Here is a 20,148-nt window from a genome sequence, read left to right as displayed (position 1 = left end):
CGCGGCCGGAGTCCCGCGCGGCGCCTCTCGCCGCCCTTCGCCGCCCCGGCCGCGGCCTAGCGCCGGCCGCCCTTCTCACCTGCGCGGCTGCGGCGCCGCTCCCGCCGCCGGTCGCTCTCGTAGAAGCCCAGCGTCTCCGTGTGCTGAGGCGCCGGCGGGGGCCCGTGACCACCGCCGCCGCCCAGCTGCTCCGCCTCAGCGCGGCCATCCCGCTCGGCGCCGTCCGCGCCGCCTTCTCTCGGGGCGGCCGCGTCGCCGACGCCCGCCATGTTCCGAGCACAGCAAACCGTCCCCACCGCCTCCCTCCAGGCGCCGGCCCGGCCTCCGCCTCCGGCCGGCCCCCTTCCCGCCTCGCCCCGCCCCTCAGCGGAGCCCGGGCCGCCGCCGCCGCCGCCGCCATCCGCGGCCCGCCGGCCGGCGCGCACCATTGGCGTCAGCGGCGCGTGAGAGGAGGCGGCCGTCGCCGCCGCCGTCGTCGCCGCCGCCACGGCCGCCGCCATCTTCTTCCTGCCGTCTCCGTGACGCGCGCTGCCTTCCCGCGCCGCGCCGGGCTCCATGCTGCCGGGCCGCGCGGACGGGGAGAGCGAGCGCCTCCGGGGCTCGGGTCGGGGCCCCGGCGGGAGCCAGCCGAGCGCGGCGGCGGCGGCGGCCGGAGGGTCGGCTGAGGAGCCCCGGGACGGCAGCCGCTGCTGCTGCGCCCGCTGCCCGCCGTCTGCGAGGTGGCCGGCCGCTCGCCCGGGGCCCCTTTTGCAGGCTCGGTGCCCGGAGTGCGCCGGCGCCGCCGCCCGCCCGATCTTGGCACCGCTGGCGCGGCCGTGGCGCTGAGGGCCGGCCTCCAGATGATCCCCGACCCCCGCGAGGCCCGGGCCCGCGGGTCGGCTCCTTGGGCTCCCGCTCTTCTGCATTGTTAGGCTGGCGCGTCAGCATCCCGGGCCTCTGGGGGTTTTGTTGTTGTTGACAGTTTCCAAAGCATTTGGGCCAGAAGGTGCCCCGGAGATGCTGCCCAACAGGTGGGGGTGCGGAGTGGGCAGGGCCCGGGTGCTTCTACGTTTGTTTGCTTTTTTTCCGCGCCCGCAGACCTCCTAAGGCTGCCTGTCGGCGTTAGGGTTAGGATGCGGCTTTCGGCCGCCCTCGCTCATCAACCGGGGCGCCCCTCATTACTTGGGGTGACTACCCTGGGCAGCTCGGGCGTGTGTGACTCCGCACCGAGCGGGGAGTCCAGATGCTCCAGACTCCCGGAAGGGGCCGGCCGCTCCGTTTATGGGGTTGGGGGTTTGTGGCCGGTCAGTTTCTTGCCTGCCAACTAAAACCTGTGCCTCTGGGGGTTCCCTTTTGCTTAAAGAAAACTGGGATTCTTCGCTTAACGTTAAGTTGTCTGGAAGTTCCCTAGACCTCAACTGGAGAGCTAGATAGATAAATAGAAAAGCGAAGTCACTTAAGCCGTGTCCGACTCTTTGTGACCCCACGGACTACTGTAGCCCACCAGGCTTCTCTCTCCATGGGATCCTCCAGGCAAGAATACTGGAGTGGGTTGCTGTCCCCTTCTCCAGGGGATCTTCCCAACTCAGGGATGGAACCCGGGTCTTCCGCATTGCAGCCAGACGCTTTACCGTCTGAAACACCAGGGAAGCCGTGAGAGATAAAAGCGGGTGTGAGCAGAGCAAAAATCGACCTCGTGGTGGTTCATCAGAGACCTTGAGGGTTCTGTTGTCGCCAACGGGTACCCACCTGGCTGCGAACTCAGAGTGGGCTGTTGTGGGCTCCTTGCAGAGAGGACAGCCTCCTCACAGACTAAGAGAGGTTGAGAGGTTAGGGGGGCGAGGGACCCAGATGGACCAAGAAGGCCGGGTAGATGGGAACTGACCCTCGGGCACCACAGTGAAAGGAGGAACTGATGCCTTTGGAACATGCTTATCCTTCAGAAAACGGAACCGTTGGGAGGATTACGTTTCTAAGCATCCCTGTGACCACGAAATTCTCTTGGTTACATCTGTCAAAACAGTTAAGAAATCAATCAAAAACAAGTGCTCTGGTCAAATCTTCAGAATCATTTTGAAAATCAAAAGGTACTGAAAACTGTGCGGCCTCTGAGATTCCTTAAGGCTCGAATCTGTTATTCTGTTATTCTCTGATCTTTAATAGAGTAAAACCATCCTGTTCTATTATTAACCGATTGTCCAGGGGGAAGTAAGCTTTTACTGCTTGTTTCTGTCTGTTCCCGATTCCTGTCTCACCACGTTGATTGACTGATGGGCCCTGCTTTTAACTCCATAGGAGCTGGAAGGGAAGGAATTGTAAAGTCTGTTTCCTAATGCAGCCAGTTGTAGGAATGGATTTCTCTCTTGTTCTGTATTGGCCGTCTGTATTGGAGTTCTAAAGGCCGTCTTTGTCCTTTAAAATAGTCAGCAAAGGGAGGGCGCCTTGTATTGAGGGCCAGGTGTGAAGGTGATTCAGCAGAGGGGTAAACCTGAAACAGGAAAGCTGAACTCGGGTCACTTTTCACCAAGTGGATCTTTTTACTGGCACTACATTATTTTCTCTAATGTTTTGTGAAATTGCACCACTTCAAACCAACCCACCTTGAAGTGGGACATGATAAAAAGCATTTTTGAAGGACTTCTGTGGTGGTCCAGTGGTTAACATTCTGTGCTTCCAACGCAAGGGCTTGCATTCAATCCCTGATCAGGGAAATAAGATATACTACTCGGCGTGGCCAAAAAGAAAATAAAAAGCATTTTTGAAATGAACATTAAATAACTTTTTCAGTCAACTCTATTCTTTCCTTGTCTAGGTATTGATAATTAGTCAAATAAATACCTTATTGTATATGAAAAGTTTATTTGCGTTCATTCCACCCATTGTCAAAATTTCAGAATCCAGGAAAAGGACATTGTCAAATATGTATTTTGTATCATCAAAAAGGCAAGTTACACATAATCTTAAATAGTTATAGAGCATAGAAAGCCAACCGTTCTCTGAGGACAATAAACAGAACTTATAATGTTTTCTTTATCAGTTGCAGAACAAAAGGTATAAGCTTAGATTTATAATGCTACTGCTAGGAAGTAATAGGAGTAGTTAAAAAAGACATGATAGCCCTCACATTAAAGACACATCCAAAAGCATTTTGAGTTAAGGTATAAGTTAACAGCAGGATTTGGTTGACCATAAGCTACAGGAATTGAACTTAAAACATTAATTCGACAAACAATTGGATGGTATGCTGTTAATATGTCACTGTGTTAACTGCTAGTGAAAGAGATGATTCATCGGTGGGTGACAGGTTCAATAGAGAAAAGTGATGAGCAAGAGTGAGATGCTGAGAATAGTCTACATGTAAACAGGATAGACAGAAAATGATTCAAGGAGTGGAGAAACTTCTCAAGGGATTTATACATTCAAATTGTATTTTAATATGTATATATAATAACTGATTATGTAAATTCAATCAAGAGCTTGTAAATTGCTGCACATATTCTTAATTAACTGTGTAACCTTTACCTAATGGTGGTAATATCTACCATGTAGCTGCTGTATTTTGAAAAGAACAAAACACAAAATGTTTTTTAAAGAAATGAAAGTTGGGTGAGTAGTATATATAATTTTAAAAAATCACATAACTTCATTTTTTAGTAAATGTTTAATAACTGATTTTATGACTATAGAAAATACATTGAACACATTGTATATGAATCATGGGTTCAAGCTCCAGAAAATTTTCTTATGAGGCCTATAAACTCTGGTTCTCAGTATCTTTCACTAGTAAATGGGGCAATACCTACACAATCAGTTCAGTTCAGTCGCTCAGTTGTGTCCGACTCTTTGCGACCCCATGAATCGCAGCACACCAGGCCTCCCTGTCCATCACCAACTCCCGGAGTTTACTCAAACTCATGCCCATCGAGTCAGTGATGCCATCCAGCCATCTCATCCTCTGTCATCCCCTTCTCCTCCTGCCCCCAATCCCTCCCAGCATCAGGGTCTTTTCCAATAAGTCAACTCTTCGCCTGAGGTGGCCAAAGTACTGGAGTTTGAGCTTCAGCATCAGTCCGTCCAATGAACACCCAGGACTGATCTCCTTTAGCATGGACTGGTTGGAACTCCTTGCAGTCCAAGGGACTCTTAAGAGTCTTCTCCAACACCACAGTTCAAAAGCATCAATTCTTCGGTGTTCAACTTTCTTCACAGTCCAACTCTCACATCCATACATGACCACTGGAAGACCCATAGCCTTGACAAGACAGACCTTTGTTGGCAAAGTAATGAATCTGCTTTTTAATATGATTTCTAGGTTGGTCATAAATTTCCTTCCAAGGAGTAAGCATCTTTTAATTTCATGGCTGCAATCACCATCTGCAGTGATTTTGGAGCCTGAAGAAATGAAGTCTGACACTCTTTCCACTGTTTCCCCATCTATTTCCCATGAAGTGATGGGACCAGATGCCATGGTCTTAGTTTTCTTAATGTTGAGCTTTAAGCCAACTTTTTCACTCTTCTCTTTCACTTTCATCAAGAGGCTATTTAGTTCCTCTTCACTTTCTGCCCTAAGGGTGGTGTCATCTGCATATCTGAGGTTATTGATATTTCTCCCAGCAATCTTGATTCCAGCTTGTGCTTCTTCCAGCCCAGCGTTTCTCATGATGTACTCTGCATATAAGTTAAATAAGCAGGGTGACAGTATACAGCCTTGACGTACTCCTTTTCCTATTTGGTACCAGTCTGTTGTTCCATGTCCAGTTCTAACTGTTGCTTCCTGACCTGCATATAGGTTTCTCAAGAGGCAGGTCAGGTGGTCTGGTATTCCCATGTCTTTCAGAATTTTTCACAGTAGTAGGAGCTAAAAAAAAGATTTTTCTTTTTATTCTTCCTTAGTGCTAACTTTGAATGCTTCCTTTTGTTTAGACTGAGTAGGTTTTACTTTTCAACTACAAAGCAACTTACCTCTTGATGATATTTCTGGTATATTGCCTCTAAAATATGTTTGAAATTAGTTCCATATACTTATCCTGAAGAACAAAAACATCACATGCTTTGCTGACTTGAAAGGACCCTGAATCTGGAGAAGCCTGGCCTCTGGCTCTCCCATCAGAGTCTTTTGACCTAAGATGACACATGTGAGCTCTCCATGTTTCATTTTCTCCCCTATAGACCATTGTACTAGATGACCCTGGTGTCCTCTTGTAGAGTTTTGTGATAAAATCCTTCCTGACCCTTTGTAGATTCTTGGACCCCTGGATTATAAAAAACTAGATATTTGCCTACACTCTCAAGATTTGTAGAAAAGTTTGAAATCCTTAGTTATAGAATGACTTTGTAATCAGGTCTAAAAGGTGAATGCAGGGATTTCAAATGCAGTAACTTTACTGATGGAGGCTTCCCTGGTGGCTCAGTGGGTAAAGAACCCAGCTGCCAATACAGGAGATGTGGGTTCCATCCCTCGGTCGGGAAAGATCCCCCGGAGAAGGAAACGGCTGTCCACTCCAGTATTCTTGCCTGGGAAATCCCGTGGATAGAGGAGTGTGGCAGTCCGTGGGGTTACAAAGGGTCGGACATGACTTAGAGGTTGAGCATGCAGGCACATAACTTTGTTGATAGCACATCAAAGGTGTGTTATCTTTAATGTCCCTTCTTCATAATCTAAGCATCAGTTCTTCATCCCTGTGTATGAGAACTGATGGTTCCCACCGACCTTTCCAGTCCTAATGCCAGGACTTTTGTACTTTTATAAATTTCCCTTACTGGACCCGTGCATACATAAGTCTAAGATTACTGCTTGAAGGTGGCATTGAACAACAACTGAAAAGGTATTGGGTTGGCCAAAAAGTTCGTTTGGGTTTTGATTAATAACATCTAATGAAAAACCCAGATGAACTTTTGGGCCCAACCCAGTATTTGAGATGATTACTGCTGTAACATTCATTTTGGTAGTATAGATTCAACCACCAAATCGTGTACAGTTGAAAAGAATTCTGCATTTCCCAGTTGAAAATTCATTTCAGCAATACGTGACTTCTATTCTCTAAACCATAAATACCACGGATCTAATTCACAAAATGTAGTGCTGAAGTTAATTCATCAGCCATTTTCTTTCTGAGAAAAAAGTATGAATTGAGGTTTTTAAAAAATCCGAGCAGCTTTGCAACTGTTGTTCTAAAGAAATAAGATATACTATGGGCCCTAGAGCAAGCCTTTGCAGTCAATTTATGTGAGTTTATTGAATCTCTGAGTTTCAGTAATAATATTTCCTATCTTCAGTAATCATTTTTGGACTTATACTTATTATGTTTTATCCTGTCTGGGCTTTATTCCATGAATTTCTAAAGAACATCAACTCAGTTTGTTTCTGGAAGATGTAGCACAAATTGAATAATGTGCCTTTGATTCTAACGTACCTGTTACAACTTAACTAAAACGGTCATAAGCAAAATCTTATTTCTAAAAGCTTTTCTCTGGCACAAGAATATAGGACTCAAACCATTTTAAACAGGACCTACTGAAAACTGTATTTTGTTACAACAGATGCTTTATAGAAGATACTCTGTTCTGAAGACCTAAAAGTAGGTTCTGTTTATGTAATAAAAGTGTATGAACATAAATCCATATTTTATTGGCTAATGAGACCTTTTATTCATGATCAGTTATAAGGTTTGTTTCATATTAAATTTTAAATTTCTGGAAAATTCTGAAATACTGATGGGAGAGACCATGGTGATGGCTTAGCAAACTCTGCAGTCCAGATTTCTCTCTTTGAGGAGAAAAACATTGTTCATTTTTCATTATCCCGATTAAAAAAACAGACGTGTCATGTTTAGAGTGGTTTTAATCATTTAGTCAGTTAATTAACAAGAATCCATTTGCAGACTGAACTGTTGATAACTGTCAAAATCCTTCATTAGGATTCTAGCTACCAAAGGTTTTAATTTTAGGAATCATGCAGCAGAGAAGATTTTATTTATCACTTGGTTCATGTCACTAGCCCTTTTGGATTTTGCCTTTCAGAATTTTTTTGTTTTTATTGTCCTGTTTTCATTATTCCCTGGTGGTGAGTTATTTATTGCTTTTTCTGGCCAGTTACCAAGTAGTAGTTGGTAGTCAGAAGACCTCACATGCTATTTAGGACAATTTTTCTTTCTTTTAGTGTCTCTAGTGGAGCTCTCTTGGATCAAAATAACTGAGTACTGTTTCTCTTTACTTCCACGCCCTTTTAAGTTCTTTTTGGCTGTGAACATGCAGTCCTACCCTTGTAATTAGCTTCCCTTCTGCTCATGAATCAGTATTTCCATTCTAATATTTTTTTCCCATTTCTCCTCTTTGTTTCTGATATAGTTAGAAGTGACTGTACCCCTTGGGTCTTATTAACATTGATTATTTAAATTTTGCCTCTTCTTGTGCAAGCCTAAGTATTTATCTCTTTTTGATCTTTGATACCAGAATAATAGGGTCTGAAAATGATCCTTTTAAAAGGGTTTTTGCTATCCAGGCTTTAGAAATTTGTCTGTATGAGTTTATGGCATTGAATTTTTAAATTGCTTTTTTATAAGCACCTATTGTAATCTTTTCAATATTCTAAATTTACATTTATATGTAAAACCCTTTTGTTGTTTCCGATAGTTTTCTAATTTAGTATCAATTTCAAATACTGAACAACTTTTATCTCTTCTCTTCCATATGAATGCTTAATAAATACCTTAACTTAGGTGTACAGTTTCATGGAGAAAAACATTATTACAGCTAGTTCTTCAAAACAGCAATAAAAAGCAAACATGTCTTGTGGCTATACTTTCTTGGCCATTGAGCATTACTTTCTTGGGACAGTTTTATCCTCCTAATTATGCTTTGCTTAAGCTGATACTAATATTAATTCACATTGCCTTGTGCATATGCCCACCGATAACAGATATATGCTGGAGTTACAAGTATGGCATGGGTAATTCACACATAAATATTTGATTGTTAAGGAAACAGGCTAAATCAGATGCTGATCATGATTTATCATCTCTTGACTTTAACTCTGACCTTTTATCCATATTCTTAGCTCTGTAGTAACATAATATATAAATAAAAATACATTTCTAGTCCTGCAAGCTATTTTTATTATTTTATTCAGTTTTAATATGTATTACTCTGGAATTTATGATCTGACATGGTTAGCTAGATATCCTTTTTCTAGATATTGTTGAATTTCATGCAATCTGAGTTTATTTTTACAAGCTTATTATTCTCTTTCACAGTTTCCAGTTTATCTTAGTACAGACAATAAAATCATTTTTGTACTAAGTAATTACAGGTTCAAAAATAAGTTGATTCTGGTGAGTTTGGGCAGCTCAATATTCACTCTAAATCTTCAGCCATTTGTTTCCTTCTAACATTGTAATAATGTTGCATAGAGAAAGCCTAATTGGTACAATATGGTCCCTTCACTGGTATTTTATAGACAATGTTCTGTTTTATGGAGAGTAGTATAATTGGCTTCTCCCTTGAAAGCAAATCATTTTCTTTGTATTTGTGGGGATTGTTAAGTGGTATTTTTAAAACAATATATTAGGAGTTTTTTTTTTTTTTCCAGAATCTGTAGTTGTTGGTTTTTTTTTTTTTTTTTTTAGAATCTGTAGTTTTTAAACTAAACTTTCAGATAGGCAGTGTCCGTTGATTCTTAAGGGACTTGTATAAACACACAGGTGGATTCATCCATGCAAGCATTTATTTCTAGCTAGCTGATGGTTTTCTCAAAACAATCTGTTTTGCTTCTGTATCAGAGTGGGTGGCATCTTTATTTGGGACTAGATCTTACAAAGGCTTTCCTGGTGGCTCAGATGGTAAAGAATCCGCCTGCAATGTGGGAGACCTGGGTTCAATCCCTGGGTTGGGAAGATCCCCTGGAGGAGGGCATGGCAACCCACTCCAGTATTCTTGCCTGGAGAATCCCCATGGACAGAGGAGCCTGGTGGGCAACAGTCCATAGGCTCACAAAGAGTCGGACATGACTGAGTGACTAAGGACGCATAGACTTTACAGTCTGGCTTCCCCACTGGATTCCCAGGTAAAGAAAGGAAAAGGGAAGTGAAGTCGCTCAGTCGTGTCCGACTCTTTGTGACCCCATGGACCGCAGCCTCCCAGGCTCCTCCGTCCATGGGATTTTCCAGGCAAGAGTACTGGAGTGAGGTGCCATTCGCCTGCAAATGCAGGAGATATAAGAGACACAGGTTCGACCCCTGGGTTGGGAAGATCCTCTAGAGGAGGGCTTAGCAACCCACTCCGGTATTCTTTTCTGGAGAATCCTATGGACAGAGGAGGCTGGCAGGCTGCAGTCCATAGGGTTGCAGAGTCAGACATGACTGAAGCGACTTAGTACAAGGATGGGACAAGATTCTACAATCTAAGATCAAGTGATGGCAGTAGGCTAGAAAAGATCTTCACTGTGTCTGAAGACGTTACTAGTCATCCTTGGGGTGAGCTCTGGGTCTTAACTCCCTGATAGCAGAAGACGGGCTATATTTTCCTGTAGTTTCCTTTCAGTTTTAGACTTAGGAGGTTTTAAGTATGAATACCTCTTCGAGGTATTTTAGGTTGAAGTTAAATGTCGACTTAGCATAAAGCTTGTAATGTTATTTTTCTTCTGATGAAGTCAAGTTCCCTATTCTAAATTATAATGCTTATCTTAAATTGCTTACCTTTAATCCACAGACTTCAGTATTTCCTATTCAGCAAACATTCGTTGAGTGTTTTTGATGTTGGTTACTATACAGAACCCAAGAGTAACAAAGACAGATGACATGTGTTTCCTGTCTGCAAGTAATTATGTTGCAGTATGATAAGTATCAGGGCTTCCCTGACGGCTCTGAACCACAGTGGCTCAGCAAGTAAAGAATCATCTGCAAGGCAGGGAACACCGGTTCAATCCCTGGGTCCGGAAGATCCCCTGGAGGAGGGCATGGCAACCCCCTCCAGTGTTCTTGCCTGGAGAATCCCATGGACAGGGGAGCCTGGTGGGCTACAGTCCATAGTGTTGCAAAGAGAAAAGGCTGAAGCAACTGGGCATGCACACACACATGGTAAGTGTCACTGTAGAGGAATGAATGAAGTGCTGTGGAATTCAGAGGGGAGATGGGATAATTCTGGTGGGGGTAGGGGGTGGGCCGGAGCAGGCAGGACAGTTTAGAAGCAAGTGGCTTTTGAACAGGTCTTGGAAGATGCCCTGGTGGCTCAGCTGGTAAAGAGTCTGCCCGCAATGCGGGAGACCCTAGTTCGATCCCTGGGTCAGGAAGCTCTCCTGGAGAAGGAAATGGCAAGCCACTCCTGTATTCTTGCCTGGCAAATCCCATGGATGGGGGAACCTGGTGGGCTACAGTCCAAGGGGTAGCAAAGAGTTGGACCAACTGAGCGATTTCACCTGGAAGATGTGTTTGTAGGGTGGAGAACGGGGCAGAGAGAGGTGGCTAAAAGGCCTTAATGGGCACGTGGAGCAGCGTGGACAGAGGGAGCAAGGCAGGAAGATGCAGTGTTTGAGTAGAGCTTCAAGACTGGGTTTGATTCCAGGGCTAAACCAGGCTCCTCTGTCCATGGGATTTTCCAGGCAAGAATAATGGCGTGGGTTGCTGTTTCCTCTTCCAAGGGGTCTTCCCGACTCAGGGATCAAACCCGAGTCTCCTGTATTGCAGGTGGATTCTTTACCACGGTCCCATCGGGACAGCCCCCGTTTACTATGTATTAAGTTTTATTCCAGGAAATAGTGGAGGACAGGGGAGCCTGGTGTGCTATAGTCCATGGGGTCGCAAAGAGTGGGACTTGACAGCGCCTGAACAACAACAAATCTTATTCTCAAAATCATATCCGGTTAACTTTTACTGACATCATTTTTTTCTGAAGATTTATCTCAGTATGTTTACAGAACGCACATTTCTTAAAGATTTGTTTTGTTTGACTAGAAGACAAAGGATGAGGTATTTGACAGGGAATCACAGGGGCAATTTAATGATAAGCAATGTATTCTTTACATAGAGAATATCACATTTCACCTCCCAGTCCCGGATCTTTCAGTCTATTGAAAGAATAAAATGGGATGACGGCTTGGAGTTTGCTCTTTGAAACATTAAAGTTCTAGATTATTTTGAATAATTATAAATATCAGAAAGAACACTATTAAATGTTATGTCTGAGTCTTACCCCTCTCCCCTTGACAGTTCTGGGGTGGGGTAAGAACTGTACGTCAACTTGGAATCAGGCTGTTTGAAGCCATTTAATTTAGACACTTATTGTTTTAATATAAGCACTTTTCCTTTGGCAAGCAGTGTACAATTTTAATTAGCACTTGGAACACAGCAGAATAGGTTGACGAGGTACACGACACAAAGAAATGTGTTCATAATGGCCTGCCCGAGGACCCTGGCAGCGTCCAGGAAAGCGGCTTCCAGCATAATGCCCGATGCTTCTGAGAAATCACCTTCGCTCTTACACATTTAATCACTTCAGTGTTCTGAAATGTCAAAATGCTGGCATTCGGCGCTTTGTCATTTAAACCACACTCGCAGGGAATATTAATTTCTTAAGCTTATTATGATGCAGCAACTGGTACATGAGAAAACTAAACTCATTTTCTACATCTGCCCAAGGATTTGCTTCCCAGCTTTCCCAGTCAAGCTCTTAGTCATCCTTTAAACCCTAGTTGGAATATCCCTCTTCCCAGTCTTGCCTAACCTCCCCCTTCCCCACGGCCAGTCTCTTTTCTGTATGTACCCATGATCCATTCGCCTGCAACTGCATTGTTATTTGTTTTTAATAATTTTACTTGCTTATTTGACTGTGCTGGGTCTTCGTTGCTGTGTGGGCCCTTCTCAAGTTTCAGAGAGCTGGGGCTCAGTGATGGCTCTCTCTAGTTGTCATTTATGGGCTTCACGTTGCAGTGGCTTCTCTTGTTGTGGATCACAGGCTCCAAAGCACAGGCTCAGCAGTTGTGGCCCATCACCAACTCCCGGAGCTTGCCCAAACTCATGTCCATTGTGTCAGTGATGCCATCCAACCATTTCTGTCATCCCCGTCTCCTGCCTTCAGTCTTTCTCACCATCAGGGTCTTTTCCAATCAGTCAGTTCTTTGCATCAGGTGACCAAAGTATTGGAGCTTCAGTTTCAGCATCAGTCCTTCCAATGAGTATTCAGGGTTGATTTCCTTTAGGATGGACTGATTTAGATCTCCTTGCAGTCCAAGGGACTCTCAAGAGTCTTCTCCAATACCACAGTTCAAAAGCATCAATTCTTCGGTGCTCAGCTTTCTTTATGTGAGAGTCCAACTCTCATATCCTTACATGACTACTGGAAAAATTGTAGCTTTAACTTAGATAGACCTTTGTCGGCAAAGTAATGTCTCTGCTTTTTAATATGCCGCCTAGATTGGTCATAGCTTTTCTTCCAAAGAGCAAGCCTCTTTTGATTTCATCACTGCAGACACCATCTGCAATGATTTTGGAGCCGAAGAAAATAAAGTCTCACTGTTTCCATTGTTTCTCCATCTATTTGCCATGAAGTGATGGGACCAGATGCCATGATCTTCATTTTTGAATATTGAGTTTTAAGTCAGGTTTTTCACTCTCCTTTTTCACTTTCATCAAGAAACTCTTTAGTTCCTCTTCACTTTCTTCCATAAGGGTGGTGTCATTTGCATATCTGAGGTTGTTGATATTTCTCCTGACAATCTTGATTCCAGCTTGTGCTTCCTCCAGTCCAGCATTTCTCATGATGTATTCTGCATATAAGTTAAATAAGTAGGGTGACAATATACAGCCTTGACCTACTCCTTTCCCAGTTTGGAACCAGACCCAGTTTGGAACAAAGACTCTACAGGATGGAATAAAAAAACGTGCACTGTGTGGTTAAATCGTTATAGGTTTAACCTTAACTGCTGTTTACTTTCCCTGGAAACTTGGACAAGTTGCCTGACTTCTTTGTGCGTCCTTCACTAAAGGCAGCAATGCCTGCTGTGCAGGATTGTTGCGAAGATTAAACATGATCCGTCCTTCTGTTTGACAAACACACAGAGACGGCTCCTATTACACATAGGCACTGTCCTCTGTGCTAAGAATACAATGGTGAATGAGGCATGGTTCTCCCCCGAGAAGTTTATGATTTATTGGACAAGAAAACAAGGGACTGCGATGTCATTCTTGAAGGACGTGTAGGAATTTGCTAGCACAGAGATTCTTGGGGTTGGATGCGGGCAGCAGGATTTGAGGTCTAGGGGGATACCGTGAACAGCTCTCACATCAGAGAGAAGATGGCAAGTCAGGATGCAGAGAGAGCCGTCATCGAGCAGTGGATGTGGGGTTGAGGATGGAGGTGGAGAAACCCATGAGGGCCCTGTGTGCCAGGCATGAGGCAGAGGGAGCCTGTGACGAATGTGTGATCAGATGAGACATTCAGAAAGCTCTCCCTCCATCCAGTGAGTGGGAGTGGTTTACGATAGCCTGGGAAACCAGGAGGATCAGTTAAGAGGCTGCCGCGCTGAAGTACTGTGGCTTCCATAGCAGGAATCATAGTGGGGATGAAGTGATGGGAACACCTCAGGGAACATTTAGGAGCCAGAAAGCTCCCCCGGTGGCTCAGACTGTGAAGCATCTGCCTGAAATGTGAGAAACCCGGGTTTGATCCCTGGGTTGGGAAGATCCCCTGGAGAAGGAAATGGCAACCCATTCCAGTCTTCTTGCCTGGAAAATCCCATGGACCGAGGAGCCTGGTGGGCTATAGTCCATGGGGTCGCAAAGAGTCGGACACGACTGAGCGACTTCACTTTACCCTCCTTTTCCTTTAGGAGCCAGAAAAGGCAGGATGTGATCAGAAAGAGTGAGAGAGAGGGGAGGGGAGTGAGGGAGAAGAAATGATGTGGGATGTAAGTGGGGGGAGGAAAAGAGATTCCCGTTTGGAAACTGGAATTTGAAGTGCCCACGAGGAAGGGTGGGACATTTTGACTTCATCGCTTTCAGCTCCTGTATATTTAGACCCTGTTGGGTTTTGTTCTGGAATGTAAACACTTCTGTTAGGATGATATAAACACTGATGAATTCTGTGAATGCCTTGGAGGCAACTTAATTCCTTAATCCACTTTCTCTGCAGCATATTAACACTGTTCCCACTGGTTTCTACTTTCATTTTTATCTTACCAATGTTATTTCCATCAGGATAAAATCTTTCTCATGTACCTTTCATAAGGTAGACATGATTTTTCAACCTCTTTTTCTTCATCACTATCAAATTTTTATAGATCATAGTTTTTTTCTATGCAAGTTTCCTTTTAGGTCCACTTTTTTCTTTTTTACCATGCCAAATTTTTATATACATAAACTTTAATCAAGTCTTTTTAATTTTTCATTAATCTGTAAGCAATATATGTATTTTTTTTTTTTTTTTACCATTTGCTGTTTTTTTGCTATTGTTCACTGTAGTTTGCTTTTCTTTTTAACCTAACCCAGTATTTTCTGAAAAAATTTTTGTGGTTTTTAAATTTAGCAATGATATATGATCCTCAAGTCAGCTTTTCATCTGTCATAAACTTTTCTGCCCCTTATTTTCAGGGTTCAGTCACTCATTCGTGTCTGACTCTTCACTCATTTGTGTCTGACTCGTCATGACCCCCATGGATTGTAGCCCGCCAGGCTCCTCTGTCCGTGAAACCTTCCAGGTAAGAATACTGGAGTGGGTTGTCATGTCACCCATCCCTGGGACCTTCCTGACCCAAGGATCAAACTCAAGTCTCTTGCGTCTCCTACATTGCAGGTGGACTCTTTACCATTGAGCTTCCTGGGAAATCTGTTTCATCTTGGCCCTTGTCAGGGGCCTGTTTCATTTTGGTCCTTCAGATCAAACTGCCTTCTAATGACAGAATAAAAGTGGCCTATTTCAGCCCACTAATAGTCAAGGAGGGGTGTTCAGGAAATAGCATATGTATTTAGGTATGGCGGTTTGGATAGAAGTTGGGGTCAAATGTAGATTTGGGTGTCATTTGCTTCAGGTGTTGAGGACAAGGGATTGGGTGACATCTCCCAAGGACGGTAGACAGTGTGATAAGAGAGCATCCAGGAAAAGTAGGGGGAGCACCAACATTCCAGAAAGTTGGAGGAGCCCGAGGAGAAGGAGTGCATGGAGGAGGCAGGAGGAACCCCGGCAGAGGGCATCACCATGGAAGTCGGGTCATGGAAGAGCAGTGGTCAGTGTCTCCTGCAGCCGAGGGCGTGCAGGAGACACACGAACCTGTCCTTTAGCGTTAGCAACAGTGACACCATCATTGTCACGAGCAGGAGAGAAACACAGCTGGGGGGACTCACAAGAGGAGTGAGAGGGAGGAGAAGACGTGGATCAAGTTGTCCAGACAACCAGGGCTGCAAGAAGGCAAGCTTGTTGGCTTATCTGTTGACTGGTTTGTTTATTTCCTTTTAACAGAAGAGAGAAGGGCTTCCCTTGTGGCCCAGTGGTAAAGAATCTGTCTGCCAACCAGGGGACTTGGATCGGAGGGTCAGGAAGATCCCCTGGAGAAGGAAATGGCACTCACTCCAGTATTCTTGCCTGGGAAAGCCCTTGAAGTCACAAAAGAGTCGGACACGACTTGGCGACAAAACCAGCAACAAAGAGAAAAGAGGCTTGAGCATGGTTAGCGGCCAGTGGGTTGGAGGGAGAGAATGAACATGCGGGAGAATTGGAATGGGATCTCCAAGGACAGTGAAGACCCCAGTCCTTTCCAGGGGGTGTGATCTGACGTCAGTCTTGCTGCCTAAAGCTCTATATCCAGTGAGTCAGCAACCCACTGCCCCCAGAGATGTAACCATCATAAATCAATTGGCCTGTGCAGCTGGTGTCCCCGTTAATGTTCTGATGCCTTGCTGGGCCTGGAGCTCTGCCTTGAACTATCGCTGTTTGATTCACACTAAAATCCCTAGTCAAGGGGATTTTATCTCTTGTCTCTAAACCCACAATGCTCTCATCCGCCTTGACCTGCTGTAGTGAATGTCCAGCTGCCACATGGCTTTCCAGGTGGTGCTAGTGGTAAAGAACCTGCCTGCCCATGCAGGAGACTTAAAAGATGCGGGTTTGATCCCTGAATCGGGAAGATCCCCTGGAGGAGGGCATGGCAGCCCACTCCAGTATTCTTGTCTGGAGAATCCCATGAACAAAGGAGCGTAGCGAGCTACAGTCCATAGAGTTGCAAGGATTTGGACACGACTGAAGCGACTTAGCACACACACATGCATGTTTTGACACCCTTGCTCTCTAGTTGTGAGCGAGGGTTTAGCACATTGACCTAGAACTGCTGCTCACGGGGCATGGTGCTGTGACCCTGCCCATCCCTGCTTCTCCCGTGTGTTCTCAGACTGCGCAGTACTTGGGTTGCCTCACAAAAAAGGAGGCCGGAGACAACACGTATCAGCTGTGCCTCCTACAAGCTCCCCCTAGCCTCCCAGCCATCACTTTGCTTTCTGCTTGCTAGATGCTTACTTGCATTGAGCACTGTGGTGAACAGTGGGGTTAAAATATGAAAACACACTGTTCTAGCCCTCTCAGAGCTCACGGTCCAGCAGGTGAGTTAGTTTTTCCAATAATGTGTGAAAGCAGATGGCATAAAAAGTCAGCAGATACGCGTGCATGCATTCATGCTCAATTGCTCCGTTGTGTCTGACTCTGCCACTCTATGGACTATAGCCCACCAGGCTCCTCTGTTCATGGGATTCTCCAGACAAGGATACTGGAGTGGGTTGCCGTTTCTTTCTCCAGGGAATCTTCCTGACCCAGGGTTCAAACCCTTACCTCCTGCATTGGTAGACGGATTCTTTATCACTGAGCCACCTGGGAAGCAGAGACCGGTACATGGCCTTAATTATTATTATTATTATTTTTATAGAATCTGTATCAATCTTGGGCTTTCCTGGTGGCTCAGTGATAAAGAATCCTCCTGCCAATGCACGAGATATGGATTCGATTCCTGGGTCAGTAAGATCCCCTGGAGAAGGAAATGGCAACCCACTCCAGTATTCTTGCCTGGAGAATCCCTTGGGCAGAGGAGCCTGGTGGGCTACAGCCCGTGGGGTTGCAAAAGAGACTAAGGCTGAGCAACTAAACAATAGCCACAAGTAGCAATCTTAGGAGGCCAGTTGAACATACGAAATGCACTCATTTTTTTTTTCAAACTTTAAGCTTTGTATTTTGTATTGGGGTGTAGCTGATTGGCAGTGTTTTGATAGTCTCAGGTAAACAGCAAAGGGATTCGGCCACCCATATATGTATATTCATTCTCCCCCAACCTCCCTCCCATCCGGGCTGCCACGTGACATTGAATAGAGTTCCACGTGCTCTACAATGGGTCCTTGTTGGTTATCCATTTTTAAATATAGCCGTGTGTACATGACCTTCCCAAACTCCTTGACTGTCCCTTCCCCCACCCAGCACTGCAACAGTAAGTTCCTTTTCTAAGTCTGTGAGCCTCTCTTTCTGTTTTGTAAGTGAGTTCATTTGTATCATTGTTGATACACGTGTCGTCATTTCCCCTGCCAGTTCACACAGACCCAAAGGTTAACTTTGTGTTAGGATGTTGGACAGGTTTCAGGACTGTGGTTACCTTCAAGAAAGCTTGTCTCTGTAGCAGCTGACACAGCTACCACCTCCAGGACTTCGAAGAACCCTCATTCTCTTTGCATCCTTTGTTTTTATAGCTAGCAACCCACCCTGTCCCCGTTCTGACCCTTCTTTGGTTTGTTTTTCTGCTGTTGTTTTGCCTTTAGGACAAAGTACAGGGCACTTCTGTTGGCCATTCTTGAGTCAATCGTGTTTGTGTGACCTCCTTGGAATTTCGTTCTGAATTAAAGAAAGGTGGACCGAGCAGTCATGAGTCCTCCCTGACAGGTTCTCTCAGCTTCTGCCTTGGCTTCGTGCTGCCCTCCCAGCCCCACAGAGATGCCGCTGCCTCTGGGTCTTAGCAGAGACACCCGGTGTGGGGTGACCCTCTGGTGGGTCAGGATGGGGCTGGAAGAGTCCAGGGAAGATCAGAGACATCTTGCTTTCGTTTCCCTGCACCAAGCCAGAGTTCCTCTTGTTTAATTAGGTTGGAAAGAATCAGAGATACTGGGCGTATCTTTCACCCCCTAAATCGAAGTGTGCGATCAACCCTGCATGCAAATGATCTGTAGACCAGTTTAATACTAACTTCAGACCCACAGTCTTCCCTGCTGGCTCAGAAGGTAAAGCATCTTCCCTCAATGCCGGAGACCCGGGTTCGATCCTTGGGTGGGGAAGATCCCCTGGAGAAGGAAATGGCAACCCGCTCCAGTACTCTTGCCTGGAAAATTCCACGGACGGAGGAGTCTAGTAGGCTACAGTCCATGGGGTCGCAAAGGGTCGGACACGACTGAGCAACTTCACTTTCACTTTCAGACCCACGGTAGGTTGCTGGGAAAAGGAAGGCCTCACCCCGGCCGAGAGCGGGCTCTCTTCCTGACCTGTGTCTCAGTTCCTGACCTCGTCCCCTGCCAGGGAACGGGTGGGGTTGGGGCTGGGCGGTGTTCACCGCCCGTCTTTGTAGGTCAGGCTCTGCACAGCCCTTTCATGTGGTGTGGGTCCCCCCCATCCCGTCTCCCTGCCTTGCTTGGGGCGCAGGTCTCGGGCTGGGCTCTGCCTGGGGAGTCCTGGCCACGTGTCCAGTCCATTCCTGGCATATTAGAGGGATCCTCTCATTCTCGGGATCCTAGACATCATTTCCTCGCTCGCCTTCCCTCTTTCCTGGTGCAGTGGGTGGGGCAGTGAGTGCTGGACAGACAAGCATTTGAGGTCTACCCTCCCCGTCTGCTCCCTGAGGCAGTGAAACACGTGGGTGTGAAACCACCTCCCTGCTCCGATGGGACGGGGGAGCAAGGGCAAAGCGTGGGACACGCGTGGAGAAACAAAGACACAGTTTACTGCCTTCAGTTAGGATCCTGCCCCACAAGCCCCAAACGCTCATAGCGAAGAGGGTCTCTCCTAAATATTTAGAAAAAAATGTTTCTGATTTTAAAAAAATCTGGGGGAATGACAGATTCCTGGCAAGACAGAGGGAGAAGTTCCTGTGGGCTGGCGGAGGGCGGTTTGGGGAAATACTGTCTTGCTCCTGTGGCTCTGCCCTTCCGGTTCTCCGGCCACTTCCTCTGGGCTGCCCCCCTCCTGATCCACGTGGTCCCCTTCATCCCTGCCTTTCCCCGCCTTTGTCCTCCTCCCGTCCTATAGACATCCCCGGAAAGCCCTTTGGAGAGGACCGGCGGGCCCCAGTCGGACCCCCACTTTGGGGGGTTTGTCCAGAAGGCCATATGCCACGCTTTGACTTCTTCCTAGGGTTTACTTTCCTTAAAATATCTCCTTTTAATTTATGCATTTTTTTTTAATGTTAAGTTTTATTCTCGGAACCCAAGGTTTGTGTGACTCCAAAATCAAGAGGAGAGAGTGCTCCTCGGGGCCCCATTGCCTCCCTCCTGCGCTCTCCACCCCCCTTGCCTCTGCAGTCTGCAGGTAACTCAGGCTGTTGCTGCAAATAGCCTTCTACTATTTCTTTCTGAGAATATGAGAATATATACAGGAAAAACACGGCATATGACTTGCCAGGTTGCTCCTTGCTCTTTTGCACATCATTTATCTCAGCTTCCATATTGGCACCTATGCCTTTGACCTTGTTTTTCTTCAAGGCTGAATATACAGGATTATGAGAATGTATCATAGTTTATGGGCTTCCCAGGTGGCTCAGTGGTAAAGAGAGGGCTCCTCCAATGCAGGAGACAGAGGATATGTGAGTTCCGTCCCTGGGACGGGAAGGTCCCCTGGAGGAGGAAATGGCAACCCACTCCAGTATTCTTGCCTGGGAAGTCTCGTGGACAGAGGAGCCTGGCAGGCTATAGTCTTTGGAGTCGCAGAGTTGGACACAACTGAGCGATTGAACAGAAGGAGTAATAACAACATCGTAGTTTATAAGTCCGCTACGGATGGAGGTTTGGATTGTGTCCAGTGCTCTGTTAGTATAAATTATGACACAATAAGTAAATAGCCTTCTCCCTTTGTCAGTGACTTCCTTTGGATAGTAGGGCAGGAATAGATGGAGAGATAGAGAGAGAGATGCTTGATTGTTTAAAAAGATGGTGCCTGGGACTAAAACTTTTG

General features: G+C 45.8%; 1 protein-coding gene and 1 long non-coding RNA gene across 2 annotated transcripts in view; one reads left to right on the top strand and one right to left on the bottom strand.

The window, feature by feature from the left end:
* TAPT1 (transmembrane anterior posterior transformation 1) overlaps positions 1–400 on the bottom strand; it is a 61,245-nt gene extending 60,845 nt beyond the window's left edge. Inside the window, exon 1 of the mRNA XM_065913945.1 lies at positions 80–400. Within this exon, the coding sequence (XP_065770017.1) occupies positions 80–269 (190 nt within the window). The 5' untranslated portion in view covers positions 270–400. The remainder of the gene's footprint in view (positions 1–79) is intronic.
* Positions 401–415: 15 nt separating this feature from the next.
* Positions 416–15,528, top strand: LOC136152645 (uncharacterized). The gene is made up of 3 exons (XR_010660262.1): positions 416–1,010; positions 14,559–14,665; positions 15,424–15,528. It is a non-coding gene; the product is annotated as an uncharacterized lncRNA (long non-coding RNA).
* The last annotated feature ends 4,620 nt before the right edge of the window (positions 15,529–20,148 follow it).

Source organism: Muntiacus reevesi, chromosome 22 (assembly GCF_963930625.1).
Source record: "Muntiacus reevesi chromosome 22, mMunRee1.1, whole genome shotgun sequence".
Classification (NCBI taxonomy): domain Eukaryota; kingdom Metazoa; phylum Chordata; class Mammalia; order Artiodactyla; family Cervidae; genus Muntiacus; species Muntiacus reevesi.
This window is presented reverse-complemented; position numbering and strand designations above follow the sequence as displayed.